We start from the raw sequence: 21,966 nt of genomic DNA on the forward strand, positions 1-21,966 counted from the left end.
CAGTCACCATTTTCATTGCTGTTCCCTCATTAAAAAATGTGGGTTGGGTTAAAACCTCATTAAAGGTCTCAAAAATTGTTCTTTTTGAGTTAATTTCTGTATACAGAGTACCTCTGGAGCAGAGCTCTTGAGAGCCACAAGATGCTGCTCTGGATGAAGATGCATTCATGTATGCATCACTGAAGATGGACGTTGCCTCAGAGACGCACAGACATACCAGTTACTATGTGCTTTGCCTTCACCGCTGGCCAATTATCTTAAATCCCTTTAAGTGAAGTACTTACTTGCTTTCCTTGGAGACCCTGAGGACCTCTTGGACCCACTGGACCCTACCAAAAACATAACTTGTTACACATTGGAAAACACATTTCCCCAAGTAACATTCATCCTACAAAGACAGCAAAATGGCCTTATAGTGACCGTCAAGATAACGTTGCTATGGTCAAACGCTCTGAAAGGCTTTTTTTTTTTTTTTTTCCTGAGGAGACTGACATTATGAAATACAAAAGTACATAGAATGGAAGTCTTGAAACTCAAAAAGCCCCAGCAGTGTAAATTCATTAGCAGCTGAAAATACGGGCTTGCTTGCTTGCTGGAACCTCACAGTCTCTGCAATCAGTCAGAATACCTGAGTTGCCTACATAGCTTGAGGGAAAAAAATGTAATACCAGAACAGAGTTGGGGAGAATAGTCTTCCCTTGAAGGGAATCTCATTACTCAGATTAATCTCATAACGGAATCAATGACAAAATAAATTCATGCTGCTGTTCTCAGTGGTGAACAGCAACAAGTGGCTGTAGAAGGACATATTTTCATGAATCATACAAACCACCAAAACAGCTTCCAAACAGTTGTGGTTTGTTACAGAAAATTCAGATTTCCCCTAAAAAAGTTTCATGGGATTTTTAGGAAAAATCTTGTTCTTCATTGTAACTTATACCATGAAGTAAACATAACCTTGACTGAAACTAATTCTCTTACTTATAGCAATACAAAAATATCTATAGCAGACGATAACTTGCATTTTGACAGAGGCTCAAGATTTATGTCTTTTACACACAATTCATTATTTTTTTACCAATTTTTACAGAGCAAATGCAGAGGAGTTAGTAATGCTCTATTTCAAGATTCTAATTAACATTAGAAACAAAACAAAAAACAATGGTTAAGCTGAATAACTGTCAGTTTCTTGGTTTACAAGGAAAGGAAAAAAGGATATCACAGAACTTGAGGAATCAATCCAAAGACAGTGAGTGAATGAGTGCCAACTGACTTCAGCAGACTTTGTGTAAGGCCTTAGAGCGACATAGATATTGAAAAATACCTTAAAAGATATATTAATATTAAAATGAATAATATTTTAGAATGACAAAAGAAGAGGCAGTACAAGAGATGCAATGTCTCAAGACAAACTGAGTGAAAGGATTAAGCAAAATGACAGAGGGCAACAGAGTAAGCAGGACAGACTTGTGGAACAAATCATTGTATGTGTGCACAGCAAATTCACTGAAGAGAGACGTTCATAAAAAAGGAAAGTTCTTTGAAGAAATCACTGCAAAATTTAATCCTAAGGCAAAACCATCAGATTATCTTTAGAACCTTTCCGTTTGTATTGAAACTGAGTTTGAAGGTTACTAGTGGGGACTTGGAGGGATAAGATTCGTGTAAGCAAACTCATGGACAGTACAATCACTAAAGGATGGTTTCCTTAAGAATGAATGTTAAAAATAACAGCTAAGAGACATCACAATGTGATACAAGTAGTGAAAAGAGATAATAAGATAATATTCAAAAACAACCCCAAAAGTTTTAGCAGAGATAGCTTAGGGTGTTGAAACCGCCTTTACAGATGGTAAAAAATTTCAGTGTTACTATTAAGTCCCCAGTGCACTGAAAGTAAAGGGTACTATTTAAACAGTGAGAGATGCCAGTGATAAAACTGGACCCACTGAAGAAATAGAATGTCTGTCTTAAAATAATAAAGCACAGCTTTCAGTTAACAGCTGGCTTCAGAAAGAATTTTTTTAATTACTACCAAAAATAACTATCTTTGATGTCACCATGTGAAAAGAAGACTTCAAAGTTACATATTTGTTTATTCTGCTTTGCGTTACACCCAGTGCTTTTCAGTTACTCTGCAGTGACTCAAGATAACAGAAAATCATGAGCATTTTTTCCTGTACCTTACCCTTACACAGAATCACAGAATGGTCAGGGTTGGAAGGGACCGCTGGAGGTCATCTAGTCCAACCCCCAGTTAGTAGCTGCTATATTGCAGAAGGATGGAAGGAAGACAACAAGAAGGCTAGAGGTAGGAAAAAAAGCTTTCACTTTAACAGAAGAATATTTTTTCACTTTTTTCCAGGTACTGTGCAAAACTGCACTAGCACATACTGTACATTCGGGTTCCATAGGCATAGCGAAGTTGAAAAGGATGAATTCCCCTTTGGGTTTTTGCATTATGCATTCCACTTCTACCCTGTTCTACAGTACAGGGCTAATCTGGTCTTACCACTGCACCAGGCATCAGTCCCATCTGACTACCAAGTCCAGATTTCTCATCCAGTCCTGCCATCTGAGCTGAAAATGGCTGAAAAAATAAGATGGGTGATTTTAGCTGTCAGTCATTTTGATGGTTCATAATGCAAAAATCCATGCAACCGAATCTTTGTTGTTTACATTGGCTTTGCAGCACTAAGAACTAAATTCTTGTTTTAATCACTAAAAAGCTGTCTTTCCTCTAAATTTGAGGTGTTTTAAAGCTTCATAGACCAGTGAAATGCATGACATTGTCTGCTTACTATTGTAACTCTATCCCTAATGGAATATTAAACAAATGAGAAAATTACCTAAAAAGAGGAAAGCTTCCCATGAAATGAATTAGATTTCTTTCACCACCTTATAGTTTAAATCACACCTTAACTTCACCTGCAATATTCCTTCATGTCTTGTAAGTCTCTCTTTCATTTTCACTTACTGTGCTTCAAGTTCAGAAATATCTTAAGGTAAGTAGAAATGTAGCTGATTTTTATGATTTCATAATAGAACTTTAAGCATGTTGCTCTTATCCAGCAAAGCTGAAGGCCACTGTTGTTTGTGCCAATTCACAGAGACAAATGAGTTAGAGCAGGGAGAACCTTCAGCGCCTTCCTTCTTCTTCAAGCACATAGTTGAAATCAACAGTTTTATTGTGCTTTGTTCAGAGCCAGATCCTCAGTTGTGGCAGGCCAGAGTTTACAGTGGCTGAGAAGGAGCAACAGCAGAAATGTGCATTCAAGTCCTCTAAGATTTACAGTTTGTTCCGCATCACATTGGTCCCCAAAGACATTTTCTGCAAGGCTGGAGATTGCCTAAGTTCAGAGACAACAATACAAACCAAAAATGTCTTAGATCTCTGGCCACACCTATTCTTTCATGTTTTCTGTGGAAATCTATGAAGGAATGGTGGTCTAACACCCATCCTGGTGCTTCTGTGATTCTAAGGGATTTCTCTGTGCTGGAGTTATTTACTTGGGCTGAATCTGCTGGATTCAGGAGTATTTGGAAAGGTGGTTAAGTCAAGAAACGCTGCCCAAACTTGCAAGCTGTTAGTCTAACATGAATATTTCAGCTTATTGTCAGTATAACTCCATTGTTTTCAGTAACATTGCAGGAACAACAGAGTGAGAAATCAAAACAGATATCTTCCAAACAGCAATGAATGTGTAACTGAATATACTTGAGAAATTCAAATATGTATTCATTATCAATCACAATTAGTGTTCCGTAGAATTGGGGGGTGGGGGTAGAAAAACAGTCTTGCAGAAGACCTTGTCTGTATCTATGGCTGGTTAGCACCACTTTTCACAAACAATTTCTTACTTAATTTTCTCAGTGTTGGTCTGGACAATTCCAGGAAGAAGTATACTTAACCACATTTTAATTTCCCTCATCAGTTATTCTGTTATTTACAATTCATCTTACTTTTTCTTTTCTGTATTCCTAATTTAGTACACCAGTTTCCCTGTACTATTGCCCAGATCCCTTGGGTTTAAATCAGGTGGAAGCACTAGAAACCTACCAAGGGTTTTAGACTTGGACACCACGGCTTTTCTAGACGCTAAAAAACCCACTGTGAAAGGAGTGTCCTTTCTGAGGTTTCTCATGTTCAGCTTGCCCCAGTTTTTGGCAGAACTTGCACTGCTGCTAGCTGCTGTCCCTCATGACTGGGAGACAGGAACTGTGGGCACAGAGTTCCACGTTCACTGAAGCAAAGAGAAGTTTGTAGTCTTTGTATCATGTGGATCTGGCCCAACACTCAGTTCACGTTCTACTAAAGCAAGTGTAAAACTTACCCTGCTTAGTCCATCTGGTCCTGGATGGGTAGGATGCCCTGGAGGACCAGGGTCACCAGGCTGGCCAGGAATACCAGGTTCACCATCAATCCCTTGAGGACCACGAGGACCCTAGAAGGAAAATCAGAAATGCCAATAGTGTGTGAAGGTATTCAATAAAATCATTGTAACTGGCACACAACTGCCTTGTTTGTGAAAAGTCTGTATTTCTACAGAAAGATCTTCAAACAACCAACATCACTTAAGACCTGTTCCTACCTTCAGATCAGAAGCACTGCATAAAATTAGTTCACAAATCCAATACAAGGGTATACAGCAGTAACTTGTCTCACAGTTCTAGAAACTCAGGCTTCCTGTCAGTCCATACTAAACTATACTGTTCCTGAAAAACTATTCGGCTTTGCACACAATATAGAATATCACAAATCTACTTCTAAAATACGTATAGCTTCGATTAGTGTACATACATACAAGTTTAGGAAACTCCAGTGTAAGGCTGGATTTTTTCAGCCTCCTGACATCATGAATGGTTTAGACAGCTCATACTATTGCTGAATTCTCAGCAGTTATACCAGCAAAAATGCAGAGTAACTCCGTTGGTGTTGAGGTTATCTCTAGCTCTCCTACACTGCATAGGCTAGGAGGCCATCTCACTGCTCCCATTCTGATCGCCCACTCTTGATTCTTAAACTGGATTCATCTCATCTTGTGTCAGAATTAAAATTAAATACGGAAGTAGCTAATAAAACATTAGTGGAACAAAACCAACAGCAACAGGGCCAATAAAGATATACTTCAATCATAAAAACAGACTTTGAAGTGCTTGTCACTACTGCTTCCTTCATTAGAATAAAATGTTTGACTATGGCGAGGAAAAAATTTATACTGTATAATGAGCTCTTCTATTTTAAGGATCCTTAAACATAAAACTTTGGAAGCCTGATTCAGTGAGTCATCTTTACAAACACAATTATAATCAGACAGATTGCTTGTATTTCCATGAGATAAGGACTGTGTTTCCTTGCAGTCTGCAACACATTTCAGTGGAATTTATGTCTGAAGTAATATGGTTTGAACTGGTATGTTTTGAACTAGTATGGTTCACAGGTTAAAGAAAAAACATTCCCTTGGGAAAGGGCTACACTGGGATAGCATTGACAATAGGATTCCTGGAAACTCCCAGTAGATGAGCTAATTCTCTTTAATTCTCGATCTATCTTTATGGTCTGAAATTCCTATAAGCCTAGCAATAAGGGGAAAATCTATTTCTTATCAGAGATACATGTACACACACACCCCTAATCGCAGAATGAGTTGTGAATAGATGGTATTCTGAAACAAATGAGATTTGTGCATGTTGGATGGAAGCAGAAGGTTCTAGTAGAAAATGCTATTAATACTTCTACTATAAACAGCAGTACACACTGCCAAACCTAAAAGTGCATACTGTCCAAAGGAGGAAAAGAATGAGTTATCTTCTTTTGTTTGTTCTCAAAATAAAAAGAAAACAAAGCTAAGCGTTAGAGAAAAAACCCAGTTGCCTATAAAGAATTAGGCAAGCTTCTGTAAAACTACTGCTTTTCAACATACAAACCAAGACACCTTAATAAAATCTGATATAGAAAAAGGGTTTTTTTCATTTCTTTTTGGAAAAGGACCTACTTTTTAGTCACCAAATTCAACCTGCTTCAAGAGCAACACTGCAACCCCTGACCTCAAAACATCCCTGAAAAGCATGTTTGTACTTGTAGGTGGTAACTAACAAATGTTAGGGGTTTTTCATTAAAAAAATCTTTATTATATTTCTATTTATTGTATATTATTTATCTATTTATATGTATATTTTTTTAAAAGCCCTTTCATTTTCTGTCACCAGCTCAAGGTCAGTGAGGTTTAAAAAATAAAAAGGAAAAAAATTCTAACTCAGGCCACGAGGTGGCACCGTTTAAACACACAATTTACTCATTCTGGCCCATTGCTGCTGCTGCTCAGGAAACTATTACAGGTTTTGCCTGTAATGGAATATAAGGAAATGCAGATCATAGCACAACACTCTCAAACTACTACGTACTTTCACTGCTACTGCAATTACAATGGAGTGTAAATCCATATTGAAGCAAAATATATCAGTGATTCTGAGGATGCTCAAGCTTATTTTCTGTCTCCAAAAGTTCTTTTGTAAACACCTAAAATTTTATCATGCTCCAAAACTCCCCCTCCCTAGATGCATTTTGCAAATGCAGACATGCTATTCCCTAGCTGTTTCTCCCTCATCGTTCACTAAGAATCTGAAGTAAAAAATATGTTAATTCCTGAATTCATTTTCCATGCAAGGGTCCTGCTTTTGTAAAAGACAGAGATCCATAGCAAGGTTGAGTTCCTTTTGTCCACTAGTCAGTAGGACCACATGTAAACAACAAGAAAACATCCATAGAAACAACCAAACGGCTTGGAAATGTGCTTAGTGGTTTTGTAATATCAGCAGTCAGTAATGTATTTACCCAGATCCATTTTGTAAAGGCTCTCTGTACAAGGTTACCTGCCCCATCAGGTATTTTAAACAAACTGCAAAAAACATGCAGAGAGGTTTTCATAATATAAACTGCAGGTGTGAGCTGACATGGGTTTTTTTTCCATGAGTGTAAATAAAAAATCCTGCACGAGCAGTCGCTCTGTATCTAAAAGTAGTGCTCTTTGCTCTCAGACCTACACTCTGACATACACAGAGCTCACCACAACCTTTGACATAACATTTTCAAAGGAGCTGACTAGATCTTAATCCATTGATATTCCTTGAAAGGAGTATAATAACCTGGGTCAAAGGAACTCAAAACTATTCACAGCCTTTTGGTATTGTTGATGCTTCTAGCCACCGCTCTCCAGAGACATACAAGGGATGCATGGCACAGAATCAGGAATTATTTAGCATCTCATTGAAAACATGGCACATTCGGAAAGCATTTCAGACGTCTCTATAAACACAGTCAAGGTTCCTCTATGCACCACAAGATTTCACAACTACTCCCAGAATTCTTTTGAGCATCTTCATACTCATTCATCAGACAAATGTCTTATGGTGATCTAGAGAGCAGCAGTGGCTTGGCATCCGTCTCAAAGAGGCTACACACTTACTCCACTGCTTTAGAAGAAGTGTCATTGCCATCTATGGACAACAGGCTCTCACTGGAGGAACAGCAGAACGGAGTCAGTTTTAGGCCTATGCCTAAACTCATTATTGGCTTGCTCTCTCCTGAGGGATAGGAAAATATCCACATAGAAATTGTAATGATACAACTCTTTAAAATCTGTTTTTAGCAGCTGCTGCTCTTTGTCCTAGCTTTTTCAACAGGAACACATCGTCTTTGGTATTTTCAGCACTCCCTTTTGGCCTTTCTGTGGTTCTCCACATGCAGACACTGAAATTCCCTTATGAAGTCTTTATTTCCACCGAGCAATCTTGATTATATTATTCACCAGCATACCAACATATGTAGTCACATATTAACTCCTGATAACTTCCTGAGCTTTGCCGTTTCTGAAATACTCTGAGCCACACAGCTTACACTGCTTCTGGTGCACAGTAGTAATCAGCAAAAAGTCAGCAAGTTCTTAAACAGGCAAACAGGATGTTCCAGTTTTGTTCTTTTTTGTTCTTTTTTTTTTTTTTAATTCTGAAGAAAGCTGTACTCTCAGGCGCTACTTTGGGAAAGTCTGTTGAGAAAGTATGGCTTTTAGTGGAAATACTGCTAAAACTCCGTCAATTACGGCAAAACATTCAGGTTTCAATCTATCCAGGCAATGGTGAGACATAAACGTTTTTCTGTTTGTTACCTGATTCTTGGAAAATAAGAGGAAAGTTCTGGTAACTCTGGAAGACATGGAGACAGTTAAAAGCCATCTAACCATTTGAGGTTAGTTCAGTATTTGTTTTCTGAGATATTCAATAACTTACAGGTCTTCCCTTTGGTCCTCGTTCTCCTCGTGGTCCTTGTGAGCCTGGAGGTCCCTAAAAGAAAGATTAGAAATATTAAGTACCTTTTAATCTAGCTAATGATTAATAAAGCTCTGAAAATATGAAATGCATTGCTCATTTGAAAGTTAATCTTTCGGGGGGGAGGGGTGCACATCATCATAAAGCAAACAGCTTTACAATCACCAAGTATTCAATATTTCTTCTCAACTGTACACTGCCTGAAGGGAGTAGAACCAGGATGCAGGCAACTACATCTCTCATGTGCTCCAGAAGTTAGTTTAGCAAAAATTTTCTGAATGCTGGAGGCTGTTAATGCAGAGATGTACAGGTTTGAGACACAGAATCATAGAATTGTTGAGGTTGGAAGGGACCTTTAAGGTCATCACGTCCAACCATTAACCTAACCTGACAAAACCACTTCTAAACCATGTCCCCAAGTACCACGTTTACCCTTTTTTAAACACCTCCAGGGATGGGCAAGAATAATCTAGAACGTAAACCCCGTGACAGCAGCCCCTCAAAATGAAGGGAGCTCTTCCCCACAGCTGCCTGCTCTACCTTTCTGTGGTGTAGATAATGGTCAGCCAGGGAAGAGTCTGTCCTACAGAGCTGTGCATCACACCCGCAGGGCTGAGCCACCTCCTTCTCCCTGACCCTATCCCAGTCTCCTCGCAAGTGAGGAGGGTGTGCATATACGGATACACCTCCCTCCAGCAAGCACCCACAGCAAAGCACCTTCCCCTCCACGCTTACACATGGTTGTCCGAGCCGCGGAAGCCTCAGGGGCTAAACTGGCCCTTTGATTGACCCTCTGTGCGCGGGGCCGACCTGCAGGGCCCGTGCAACATCCCGTACTCAGAGCTGGAGAGGAGCAGGAACCTACATCCTTCTTGCTAGCCCAGAGCTGCTCTCTGCTTAGCCGCAGCCGGGGAGAATACTGCATCTCCTACTCCTGCTAGATCCCTGCTAGAAAAGCATTCCCCAGCATCAACCTCGCACAAAGGTCCTCAGACATGCATTTACTAGAAGCATTCACTTAAGGCATGGTCTGACCTGAGACTAGTAAAAAATTTCATAATCTAGTTGTCTCCTCAAATCCAGCGGTTTTGCAGGCAATACCCACTACAGGTATGGGAGAGTCCTCCTTCACATCATCCTCACCATACAAGACAGAAATGGCAGGAGGTGGAAAATGCTACCATCAGAGAAACAGAACATCAAAAAATACTCACGGCTGGTCCTGGGCGGCCTCGTATTCCTGAAACCTAAAGAAGACAACATAAATTAAAGTTACCACAGAACATTATGGCTATATTTGCCACAACTACGCTACCAAAAATTAGTTATTAAAATGTAAATAGCAAGAGAGAAGATTGAAGTATCAGGGAAGTAGTAAGGCTTTTTGGAAAAAAGAAAATATAAATTCATTGGTTATCTCTTTCCAGTTTGGAATCTTTTTATAAGCAATATGAGCAAAATCTTGGAATTAACATTGGTATTCTAAAATCAATGAAATAAATAAGTTAATTACAATGATTTAGTCTCAACTTATCGATTCTTTTGTTTGTCTTCATGCTAGAAAGGGATAAATTGTCACTTTCTATCTTTACTATTTCTCCAGTTTTCTCAAATGTCTCTACACTTTCCAAATACTAATTTACCACTATACCTCCACAAAATCCGAACTATAAAATAAAGATTATGACAGATTTAACTTAATAAGATTCTTTCCCAAAATGCAATTGACAAGAATTTCTAATGTTACATATGTGAAACAGTGTAATTAATTCCATTCCTTTCATGCCTAGACTGTACATTTTTCTTGTATTTCCTTAATTACTGCAATTCTGCTTTAAAGCACTAAAATGTACACATCTAGGGTGTGATGATAAATGAATTAAAAAACGGACTTACAGGTGGCACTATTCCGGGTTCTCCTTTTTGTCCCTGTAGGAAAAAGATACAAAAACATCCAATGGCAGAACACAAGTGAAAGCACAATTAACGCTACCAGTTTCACCAATACCATCCCTGTGACTGTGACAAATGCTAAGACTTCTCTAAGGATACCTGTGATAGCTAATTCATATTATTTTTAATGACTATGGACACTGATTAAATGAAGGCTATAAATTAACAGACTTTCATCTAACTGCATAACATACTGGCGGAGAGAAGAGTCAACTAAAAAATTACCATGATACTTAACTACTAGAAAACATGTTGTAGTTCTGTTATTGGAGGATTTGATTCATACAAAATGCAGAGCCCAGAGCAGCATTCAGATCCCATTTCTTCAAGGTATTAAATTAAAATTCATATCATTAAATCTACGGACATAAAAAACCTGCATGTATATCTACAGCACAGGGACAGAATACAAAATGATATAGCATAGTTTCAGAGTGAAGGACACAGCACTTGCTAATTGACTTTTCTTTGAGTTGAATGTGTTGACAATTATTATGTTACATAAAATAACTGGGTTTAGGCCTGTTGGTGGCAACCATGTTACTAAGGGAAAAAAAAAGAGGACTTTGTAAAGAAAAAACTTTCCTGCTTTGTTTATCAAGTAATAACACACTGGTTACAGTCCATTTATTTCCTTAAACTACTTCTGCGCAGAGAGCTACTTGGTTTTAGTGAGTGTATAAACTTGATCACCTAAAAATTATTTCAATTATAACTTGTAGCTGCACACTATCTTAGAAGATCGTTGACCAGAATGCATTTTAATTTCTTTTCTAAGAATAGATCTTTTCTTTGTTTAATTGCATACTATGAGAGACACCACCCACAGAGTGGCGGCACTGTGCAAGATCGCATCATCCCAGTGCTACCTGCTGCACACTGGGCAGCTAAGTCTCAGCAAAAAAAAACAAGCTGCAAGTTTTCATAGTTTGGCTTCTAATTACCTAGTGGTCCCTTCCTCCTTTTGTGGCGCTGATAGAGATGAAACAACCAAACTACTCAAATTGGAATTCCTTTGATGTAGACAGCCAGGATTTTCAGCCAGGGGATTCTCTATATAAAGACCAGGATTTTTTGCCTGCATCCCAGCATTTTTTCCATGTGGACTGCAATCTCCCTAGCCACTGAGGAAGACTAAGAGGAAAGAATTAAGCGTTTTTAACAGAGCTTATATTTGATTTCTGTGAAGTGCTCCAAGGGCATGCAAGAGATTCTTTTAACAATTGCAATACATTAAAAAAGAATTTTAAAAAGGAAAGGAAATCTTACCTTTCTTCCTCTACCTATTAAAAAGAACAAAAGAAGAAGAGAGAGGAAATTAATGTTTTTACTCGGAGAGACAGAACATGACAAGAGTTAAGTGAAGGTGTTACAGCTAGAGCCATCCTTGATCCTGGAGGCACAGAAGACGGTGTATTGCCTACAGGGAGCTGATGAAGTTCCCAGGGACACTCATACTCCCTCATTCAGGTTTGAGGAATGAAAATGGTTTGCAATGATGCCTGTCCTCTGATTCTCAGCCTTTTTCAGTGTTGCACAGAATAAGAAAAAGCACTTCAGGAAAATGGAATATCTTGTGAAGAACTGTCAGAAGCTGGCCTAGTGATTGACAGTGAAGTCAAAGGAAGTTTTATTACTGACTTCAATACAAGCAACGTTGATGGATCCACAACATATTACATGGTATTTTTCAAAAGATAGAGATGACTTTTTCTCGTTTGAAAAGCACCTGCAATATCATGTGCCTGAATTCAGAGCGATACAGCCACATTCATATCCACAAAAATCCTTCAGAAGAATATTTTATTAATATCTTGAATAACAGTAAGGAATTCTGGAATGTAGCCATACTACTTTTATATTTGTTGGGTGTATATTGTTGGCCTTGGCCTAATGCCTCCCAAAACACAGCAGGATGCACCATCTATTTATTAATGCTTGCCACATCTTGCTCCATTGCTCAATTACACAAGTTTGTACTACATGCTCTTTATCACTACTTTATTCTATATTAAGCTAATCAAAAGCAATTTTATCTCCTGAAGAAATTGCTTTAATTATTATATATAGAATGTAGTTCAAATAATGCAATGCACAGTACTAATGAGCATTAATTGCAAGTTAAGAGATTTTCATTTAGGAAAACTGAAGGGGGTTTACTTCATCCAAGTCTCTCCAGCACGAAGAAATGGACTGGAAAAGGCATAACCTTTAAGGCATATAACAGAAAGTGTGCAAACAGGGAGTTAATAATACTTCATACTATTTTTTTCTCTTATGTCTCACAAAAGGATCACTCATCTGTGTTTCCACTTTGGGGAATACAATGTTTACATACAATGTTTACATTTACTCATCTATTGGAGGGGCCTCAAATGGAGTATTTTATTAAAGCATGCATTTGCTTTAATATATGCTTATATAATAAATATATATTTATCTTAATATGTTTATGATATGTATTTAAGTTAATATAATTATCTTTCCGTTCCAGATGAACCACAAAAAGAAGCCAGAATTCAACCTCATTGAAATATCAAGATGGAATTCAGATCAACATTTTAGTTATAAAGCCATTTGGGCTTATATCAGATTCATAGTCAGAAGAAAACTGTTTCCAGAGCCAGCTCAGGTGCAACCCAAGATGGAAGATAACTGCCAAATATCTGCTCTCTTCAGATTTAAACCTTCACCATGGAAATACTATTAGAAATTTAAAGTATTACGAGGTTCCTAGTTCTTTGGGCTGGCTCTTCTTTCAAAAAAGTGAACTGGAAAGCAATCTTACCAATGGTGGTGTCAAAATCGTGTGTTGTATGGGGACACACAGGACAGCACTCTCCTGGGGGCACCTGTGGGTTCTCACACTCCAGCGCATCTTGACACTGGATTTCATCGCAAAGAATGGCTCCGTTGTCACAGACGCAAATTTGGCATGGTGAGGGCTTCCAAATATCCCTGTTCAGGTACATCTGGCCATTCTGAGTGCAGGCTATTTCTTCAACATCTTCTCCTGGGACAGGAGAGAGAATATACAATACATTTTCCAACTGTGAAATCAAAGGAGGAGTAGGTCTGGACAAGGAAAAACAATGTCTGAAGATGAGAAGTAGCATCATATACACGAAGACAGCAGTCCACCAGCGTAGCTGAAGTTGATATTAAGGACTTTTAAATATCAGTCATCATAAATGTCTTTCTTATTTTACCAACTTATTTCTTAATCAGAAAGATGTAAAACAGAGTCATCAGGGAGTCATCAGGAGATCACCACACTATCAAACGAACTTTGCTTCAGGAGTCTCTGGATGTCATTCTGCTCAGTGGGGTACTAACTCTGCGTTGAGGAACTCCTGCTAAGTACCAGCTCTTTGTAACTGCTGTGCACAGGGTGCTACAGATGCCTGACTGGGGAGAAGAACCTGTGAGACTTCTGTACGAAACGGCATACGCTACCTGCTCCCTGCTGCAGGGACCTTACACAGTCACATTTACAACAGTGTTGAACAGATATGCCAGTGTTTGTTGAAAAGAAAAAACCTCATTTACTGGGGTCTTGGTGTAAGGAAATACCAACACGGAGAATCAAATCTTCCAAACAGGACAGTCACTGTTCAGTGACAATAGCAGTCTCCATTGCAGGGGTACTTGCAGCAGTTTCTCCATCTGAATGAAGAGAGGCCCCTCAAACTACTTATTTTGCCCTGTTGCTATAATCCAGCTGGTCATGGCCCTGCATGATTACCCCAACACATGCAGAAATTACTGCTATGGATATATATTAACTACATACAAAATACCTCCTAAATATTTTAACTATATATGAAAGACTATCTTATGTGGCCATCTATACAGGAACAGCGTAGATTGACTATATGCATATGTCCTATTCATACATTTGTACGAAGGTCGTTCTATTTTATTGAAGTTGCATGTATCATTTTTAACCTAATCCACTGCATTTACAGAAGGTTTACTTTCTTTCTTGTCTTAATACTATTACTTTTCTTTCTTTTCATTGAATTCCAATTTAGAATTAATTTCTTACTAGTTATTCAGAAATCCATTCAATAACGTTTTTGCTCTCTCCTCTCCAACCAACCTACTGCCACCAAGGCGGAAAAACTTCTCGGGTTTCAATTTATAACTTAGAAATTTCAAAAATTTCCTAATTTGATTGACAGCAGCATTTAAGGGGACATAACCATCTGTTTAGGTACTGTTCTATCCATACTTAAGTCTATGCCTTTGTTTTCTTCCTATTCTGTAGGTAAATACTCAAACTCTCTGGATTATTTTTTTAATCATGAGGTGAGTATATCTCAGTATCTCCCCCTAAAAATTAAATATGTCCAATAAGGAATTCAACAATCAAGTGGAAACTTCTTTCGGTATCCAACATTTTACAGAATGTCCTATCAGACATTCTGTAAAAAAAAAAAAAAAAAGTTTTTTTCACTTTGGCCCAATGAATATTTCCTCCTATAAAGGAACATAAGCACCTGCAAAAGCAATGAAGCAGGCTGTCCCTAGGCAATGGGTCACAAACTTGCAAACCAAGATTCCTGGTGCCAAGACACCCTCCTCTGAGTCACACACAGCAAAGCTGTCACACACAGCCCAAAATGATTCTTATGACCCCTGGGATGCTGTGGAGGGGATTAATCTTACCTGGGTGGGAGCTCTGCCTGACTACAGAAACCTTCCTATCAAAAAAGTCTTTGAAAGTGGACAATCCAGTTAAAACCATTAGCTGAAAATTCCAAAACAGCCCTAATTTCTAACTGATGTATATATACATATATATATATGATGCATCCCACGAGTCAAAGATCACGACTATTATTTTTTAAGAAAACCTGTTAGTCGTGTGAAAATTAACAGCTCCAAGCACAAAGACAATTTCACTGTTCTATGCATTTCTGTCCTAATTTAAACCAGATGTAAACAGAAAATCACAAAGTAATAAATATGAACAGATTTGGAATTTCAGCTTCATGCCTTAATTCAAGTCCAGTTACTCCATCAATGTCAAAGCTCGGAGAAAAGGAGCAGATGTGTCATTAACTGTTGCCTGCCATCACTAGAGTCTGCAGCTTTCTAACAGAAACTGAAATCCAAATTTACACCAGGTCAACTCCTCTCTTCAATCGGTTTATCACACCCACTGACAAAATGACTCGAAGGGGTGCTGCAGAAGCTCATGAGGAAATGTTTTCTGTGTGAAGTAAAGACATCAACAAAGTGCACTGTACAGTCCATTTATGACACTGTGAGAATCATTTTCCAAACTGCAGATCGGATTTTGGAAAGCACCCTTCTTGCTTCTCCCTTGTGTGCATGACATAACGCGCTGTCTGACATATTTAGCCTTTTCCCCCCAGATGTCTGGCATATGGTCTATGTCTTCCTTAATGTATCACCCGCAGAACTCGTTGTGCTGTTCAGAAGAGCAGCAGTTTGCATAAATGAAATTTCTAAGTTACTGAGCCCAAAGTCAGCATTCTGTCATAACTTCAAATAAACCACATAGCAACTGCTTTGGCACATCAGAGCCAAGCCAGATGGTGACTAGCTTCTGCCTGGGTTCTGCTCAACGGCTGAGAAAGAGGTAGAGAAAGGCAGGGGGAAAAAGGAGATAACAACTTCTGAAAGTATGCTAAGAAGTAGTATCATTCAGATATCATTCAGTATTCCTATCAGATTGCAGATACGCTGATAATAAAAAAAACCAAACAACAACAAAAAAACCCAACAACAACAAAAAAACCACCCCAGAAAACAAATTTTTTATTTTAAATAATTTGATTATGTTTGGGGCTTCTAGTTTTCCCTTCTGCAGTGACTGCATTAAACTGAGAGAGCAAGCTGAAAAGAGCAGCTATTTCAAAGCCAATTCACCTCAAAAGCGCATTTTGACATTTTATTCTCAGGCCTGAACTGCAGGCATATTATCCACCTACACCCAGATCAGGAAAAGCAGCAAAGGAAATTTTTCCACTATTTCCTTCCTGGTTTGGAAATCTGCAAGTTTTTATTTAATTACAGAGACCAAGTCACAAACTCTCTCTGTCACATGTTCTTTCTACCTCTGCAGCTGGAACACAAGGTGCTGAATGGCTTGAGAATCAGCTTTGGAAATTCTTCATGTGGCAAAAGTATTTGATAGCCCGTTAACTGATTCCTTTCTTACCAACATAAAAAGTACAACTCAAATTGGTATTGGACCTGACTAGAGAATCTACAGAGTTGCGAATCCATTGAAGTTAGGGAAAATGAGTTTCAAAGCAGTCTGCAAACATAAAAGGCAAGATAGAAGAAATACAATATGATATATTTAAGAACTCATTCATTCATGAGCTTTCACAAAGGCCTTCCTGAAAGAGGATTTCAATAAAAAGCACAGTGAGTACAACGCAATTATTTTTCTGCTATGTATTGATCTCTTAGAGTGTCAGTTTTGTTTTAAAGAACTATTTGATCATAAGCCAGACACTCAGTTATAGCTAATGTATTAAATCATCATACTCAGAGACTATGCATCAACAGTTTGGAAGTAAAAATCACATCATGCGCTGACATACCCAGGCCCAGTTTTGTGACAACACTGAAATTGTAGTAATTACTGGGGGGGGACCCCATCCCAGCCACTAGATGGCTGTCAAAGTCCATCAGTCATCACGAGCAAGTGTCAAAGTTTATGCACAGTGAAAGTGTGCAAGGCACACCCTGCTTTGGGCATTCTGTACCGAGCTTGTTTTCCCTTCAAGTAAATTTCTCTCGAGGTTAATTCCACTCCTCAATAAGCCAACAACAGGACAAGATTTTTAAAAGACCACATATGAAAGCATTTCAATCTTGTACCACCACCAGATGTACATCATTTTGAAAGCAACGCCTGGAAATTCACTGCTGCTTGGTTTGCTGTTTAAAGGTACTCCACATCACTGTACCCTTATTGCTTTGATTTACTTCTTGTTCGCATCTTGCACGTGAATAAGAAAAGCAAGGCCTGGGCACAGAACTAGGCAGAACAAGAAGAAAGAAGGAAAATGACACCATAAAAAGATAAAATTAAGTGGGGAGGTGTGTTGTGTGTGGAGCGGGGAAGGAACACTGTGTCTTGAGCAAAAATATTTTAAAAGCAAATGGTAAGAAGGGGGAGAAAAGAAAGACTACTCCACATATACAAACAGGGAGGCTTGATTAAGCTATCACCCTAAAGTCCCATTTTTCCTTGCAGAAATGCCTCCAAAGCTGCAAACTATACTCTCCTGTTACCTGTCTCTGCTTATAGACAACCTAATAGGGAAGCAGTCAACCACCATTACCTCAGCCGAGGAGATGGCAAGTATATGATGTAAGGGAATTCATTTCCCAACACCCTACTTGGGAAAAAAATGTCCCGAGCAAAACTTGCAGATACATAGGTTTTCGGCAGACATTAACAACTTTGGTTCACAGGTGAAACAGTAAGGGAAAGAAAAGGATTTGACAGCAAAGAAGCTCCATTTCATTGCATTTTTACTAGTCTTACCAATACAATTAAAGGAGCCCCAAGGCTGATAGACCTACAGCAGCAGAGAACACAGTCTAACAAAGGCAGAAAAGATGATGACTGCTATTGAAAGCACAGTCTGCCAGTTTCATGCTTTCTTCTGCCAAGAGGAACTTCCTGATGCCTACTGTAACCAAACCCCAATGCTTTTACATTGCTTAACATAAAAAGACTGGAACAAAAGAGGTATGGTTATTTAATAAAAAAGGGTTAGGAAAAAACCAGCTTGTGCAGGTAATTTCTCATCCTCTCTTTGTCATCCTGTTCCTGTTTGTGAAAAGTGTAAGGAAATATAAGATTACATAGACACAGTGGTTTTTAAGTTTAAAAAAAAATCAAGAATATGAAAAGCTGAGTTTCAAGTTATGAATTACAAAATTTAATCCTGCTGACTCACTAAGCAGAGGTGCAGAAGTAAATCAAAGTGAAAGATGATACGTGCTAACAACCATTTTGCAGATGTACTGTTGTGCATGGGTACAGACTGCCAAGAGAGGGACAAGAGGAGCTTGGTGTTAATAATCTTTGGTTGTCAGCCTGTTGTAACAATAATGTACGGCTTGATCCAGTTCCCATTAAATCTATGGAAAAAACCTCTCATTTACTCCAATAAGAATAGACCGCCTGTTTTGTTTATCTTTTGATAACTTTTTTTTGAGTGGTAATAAATAAAGTATTATCCAAATTACTGTGCCATGCAAATTATAATGTGAGCACCAATTATGTTGAAAATCAGATACTTTTCAGAAGTGCTGATAAATACAAAACCTATTTTGCATTTGTTGCACAGTAACAATTCTTGTTAATAATGATTAACACACACAGTTTACATAAGTACTTTATAGTTACACACATGAGGATGAACCTGGAATCCCTTACTAATACAAGTCTGAACTGATTCACAATTGACCTAATATGAAATACTTGATTGTCAAAATGAAATCAAATTTGCATTCAGACATTTCCATTCAGGATACATCATATATCTCAGTGAACTTCAAATAACAGCTCCAGTACAACAATGCACTTAAAGCCAAACAACTCAGCTTTCTCTTGGAACCACCAACCACTAACATGGCCTGTAACACATTGTTAATTCACTAAAGGTTACAGAAAAGGAATGTTCTCTTGGTGGCTTCAAATTCAGTTTAAGTCTCCCTGCATAGCCAAGAGAATAAGCAATGAATGACATGCACAGAATCATCAAGGGTATCATGCAGAGGATTTTTTCATTAGAGGACTGTCTAAAAGAATAACTAGCACAGACATTCACTGGTCTAAAATAAGATGACTTTCTCAAAGTCTGTGGCTCTGTGTTGTTTTACGCCGGCTGAAGGTCCGGATGAACATTTCATTTTGCATTTCCCCTATGGTTTCCGGGGGAAATTAGGCTTATGCAATCCCACTGGCTGCACTGTGACATCTGTGTCCCCAAGCCCATTTGATTCCAGTGGCTGATTTGATCCAGGTTTGACAGAGACCTTGTGAGAGACCAGGTCACTAAGATAATTGTGCCTCTGCAAATTTTGAGAACATACACAGTTAGGAAGAGAAGGGAGTTCCAAGTTAGTGCCCCACCAAAGCTCCCTTGTAAAACAAGTGGATAGTAATAAACCCCTTTCATTATACTTCTAAGAATGAGCACAGGCACACAGTTTAAAACACAAACCTGTAGGAAACCAGGTTTCTTCAGAACTGTTTCTTAGGAGAAGAGATGCATTTTTAAAAGTGTTCCACAGATTAAAAGACGTTGAATGGTCTCAATTCCAAATGAGTTTTCAATGTGATTGGGGGAGTCAACCACCTAGACAACCCTTTGTGCCTTGTTTCAGACGTAGAAAAGTCCCAGGGTGTTCTCCTAAATTATGCAGATAATTTTAAAACACGTATTTTAGGGCTGGAAAATTACAGATTCAACTGTTTTTCCTGTAGAGGCCACAAATAACGTTAGGTATGAATAAATACTGATAAGTATCGAGGTGCAAGTCAGCTCCCAAGCAGAGACTTAATTAACTGTTGAAATTGCTATAGCAGTTAACCAACGCCTTGCTACAGACATACCCTTTGCAGCTGGCCAGTCGCTTCTAGCTGGAACTAAGGGGAGGGAGTTCACCCTCTGAGATTCATCAACCAAGCAAATCCAACCTCCAAGCTCTGAACAGTCCAGAGGCAGAAAGCAACAACAAAACAATACACCCTGACTCGGGAGAACAGGTAATCTCCCAGATAAAGGGCTCTCCGAGTGTGATCTGGCAACTGGGTTTTGTCTCTTCCACAAAATTGTCCTAAAATAAATAATTCCGTTTTCCAGTCAGCATTGTGATTCCAGATTTGGCTGAATAGGGAAAACCGAAAAGGAAAAGCTATGCTCAGGATAAAGTTAGACTCCTCTGAATGAATTTTAAATTAACATCCGAATTACACGGCTGCTTCTCCGCTGTTTCCTTAATTGGATAGAAACAATACTACCCTACCTTTGGTTTGGTAGTCCGTATTCCCCCAACTCACAGGTTCATGTATTTATGTCTTCGTAAGGGTGAACAGGAGTTTTGCTTGCCTTTTTATGGATAAAATTAATTTCCAAAACAGAAAAATCAAGAACAATGCTTTTATTATAAAAGTCAACACATGCTGGATACAAAGACAGAATCTAATGGGATCCCTTCCAGTAAAAAGATTTCTCTTACTGGTCCCACAGCACTATCCAGTGTTTATTATACTGTTCAATTCCCTAAGAGCATCTGATGATGTTGTATCTGCCTATCAACCTCACTGTTCCTGAGCTACTGAACAAGACTCAACCCTTCTAACCCCACCCATCTTATGCTATGGAGAGGACAGGGAACTGTGCAGCAGCAGCACTTTGCTGAAAGGTTGGTCAGGCTGTTCCTTTTCTGTTGGTTACTCCACAGTCTCGGATCTGCATACTTTGAAAGCACTTAGTTAACCTAACTTACTGGAGTTATCCCATTAATAAGGTCGGATGTAAATATGTTTTTACATTGTTTTTCTCTGTTTTTACTTTCGTTCACAAGTAGGATGGCTGGACACATTGCTTGGTGCCATAGGAGAACAGGATGAAGGAGGGAGTTTGAAGAGCCCCATCTGCCAGCAGTGCTTATACAAATACTCTCAAATGACAGCAATCAAGCCTGAAGCATACAGTGGGAAATAAAATTGCTTCCAAATGTGTAAGGCTATGCATAGATTGTAATGGGGAGGCATTCAGGGCATGCCTGAGAAAACACTGTTGCGGATTTCAGCAGTTGGAGCAAATCACTCAAAAGCTGCAGTCTGTAGCGAGGTGCCTGGTCTCTGCTGGAGCCCACACCACCACAAACGACCTGCTTGAACTTTGCCATTCAAGGTAGTTACAGGTGAAGTCAGTTCAGCTATCACCACCTGTACCACAGTCATCTTCCTGACTCAGGGCAGGCAAAGCCTAAAAAGCTTGCTTATCATGGCCAATTATTATGTTCTATTATTTCAAAAGAGGCTTGAGGCAACAGAGGTCATTTGTTTTTCTAAGCAAAGTGTTGGAGCACATTCTTGACTCTGGGATGACATTTTTAAGTGGAATCACTTTCATTTGCATGAAGACAGGCTGGTCCCACAAAACCAGATTCTTTTGGTGGGGAGCTTACAAAGAGAACGTGCTGCAAGAGTGTTTCAGTCAGCAGAGGCAGAACAGGGCCAGGGCTCAGCACTGCTGAACGCTCACAAGTTCGGCAACATAGGCATTGTCTTTGGAATTAAAACCACAATTAGACCATTTCCTAAAATGTAAGAGGCTTCATTCTGGAGGCAAACATGCCCCAAGAGTGGGAATTCTGCCCAACCTGCTGCTACTACAAATTAAAGAAAATCTTATCAGGACATAGGGAATTATGCTTATGTTTAAACCTAAGTCTAAAATAGCAAGATTACAATGAAAATGTAATATTCTTCTGCTGTCTACTTTGGCTCACTGCTCTGGAATTCATGAATGTTTGATTTTGGCCCTTCCAAAATCCAGTCTTGGACTGCTGTGCATCAGTAAAAAATAATGCATTTTGGCTGTGAAGAAAATTCTCTCGGCTGCTTCCTGTGCCAGTATTAGCGAGACACAGTTTCTACTCACAGTACATTTG

At 38.9% G+C, this 21,966-nt stretch overlaps 1 protein-coding gene across 1 annotated transcript in view; it reads right to left on the reverse strand.

Moving 5' to 3' along the window:
- Positions 1 to 21,966, reverse strand: part of COL5A2 (collagen, type V, alpha 2) — a 114,132-nt gene that overhangs the window by 40,918 nt on the left and 51,248 nt on the right. The window contains exons 2-9 of the mRNA XM_009890128.1: positions 13,067 to 13,291; positions 11,548 to 11,561; positions 10,222 to 10,254; positions 9,540 to 9,572; positions 8,287 to 8,340; positions 4,335 to 4,445; positions 2,513 to 2,590; positions 285 to 329 (exon numbers count right to left, since the gene is read on the reverse strand). Of these exons, the coding sequence (XP_009888430.1) occupies positions 285 to 329; positions 2,513 to 2,590; positions 4,335 to 4,445; positions 8,287 to 8,340; positions 9,540 to 9,572; positions 10,222 to 10,254; positions 11,548 to 11,561; positions 13,067 to 13,291 (593 nt within the window). The remainder of the gene's footprint in view (positions 1 to 284; positions 330 to 2,512; positions 2,591 to 4,334; positions 4,446 to 8,286; positions 8,341 to 9,539; positions 9,573 to 10,221; positions 10,255 to 11,547; positions 11,562 to 13,066; positions 13,292 to 21,966) is intronic.

The sequence above is a fragment of the Charadrius vociferus genome, unplaced genomic scaffold (genome assembly GCF_000708025.1).
Source record: "Charadrius vociferus isolate BGI_N301 unplaced genomic scaffold, ASM70802v2 scaffold147, whole genome shotgun sequence".
In the NCBI taxonomy this organism is placed as follows: Eukaryota; Metazoa; Chordata; class Aves; order Charadriiformes; family Charadriidae; genus Charadrius; species Charadrius vociferus.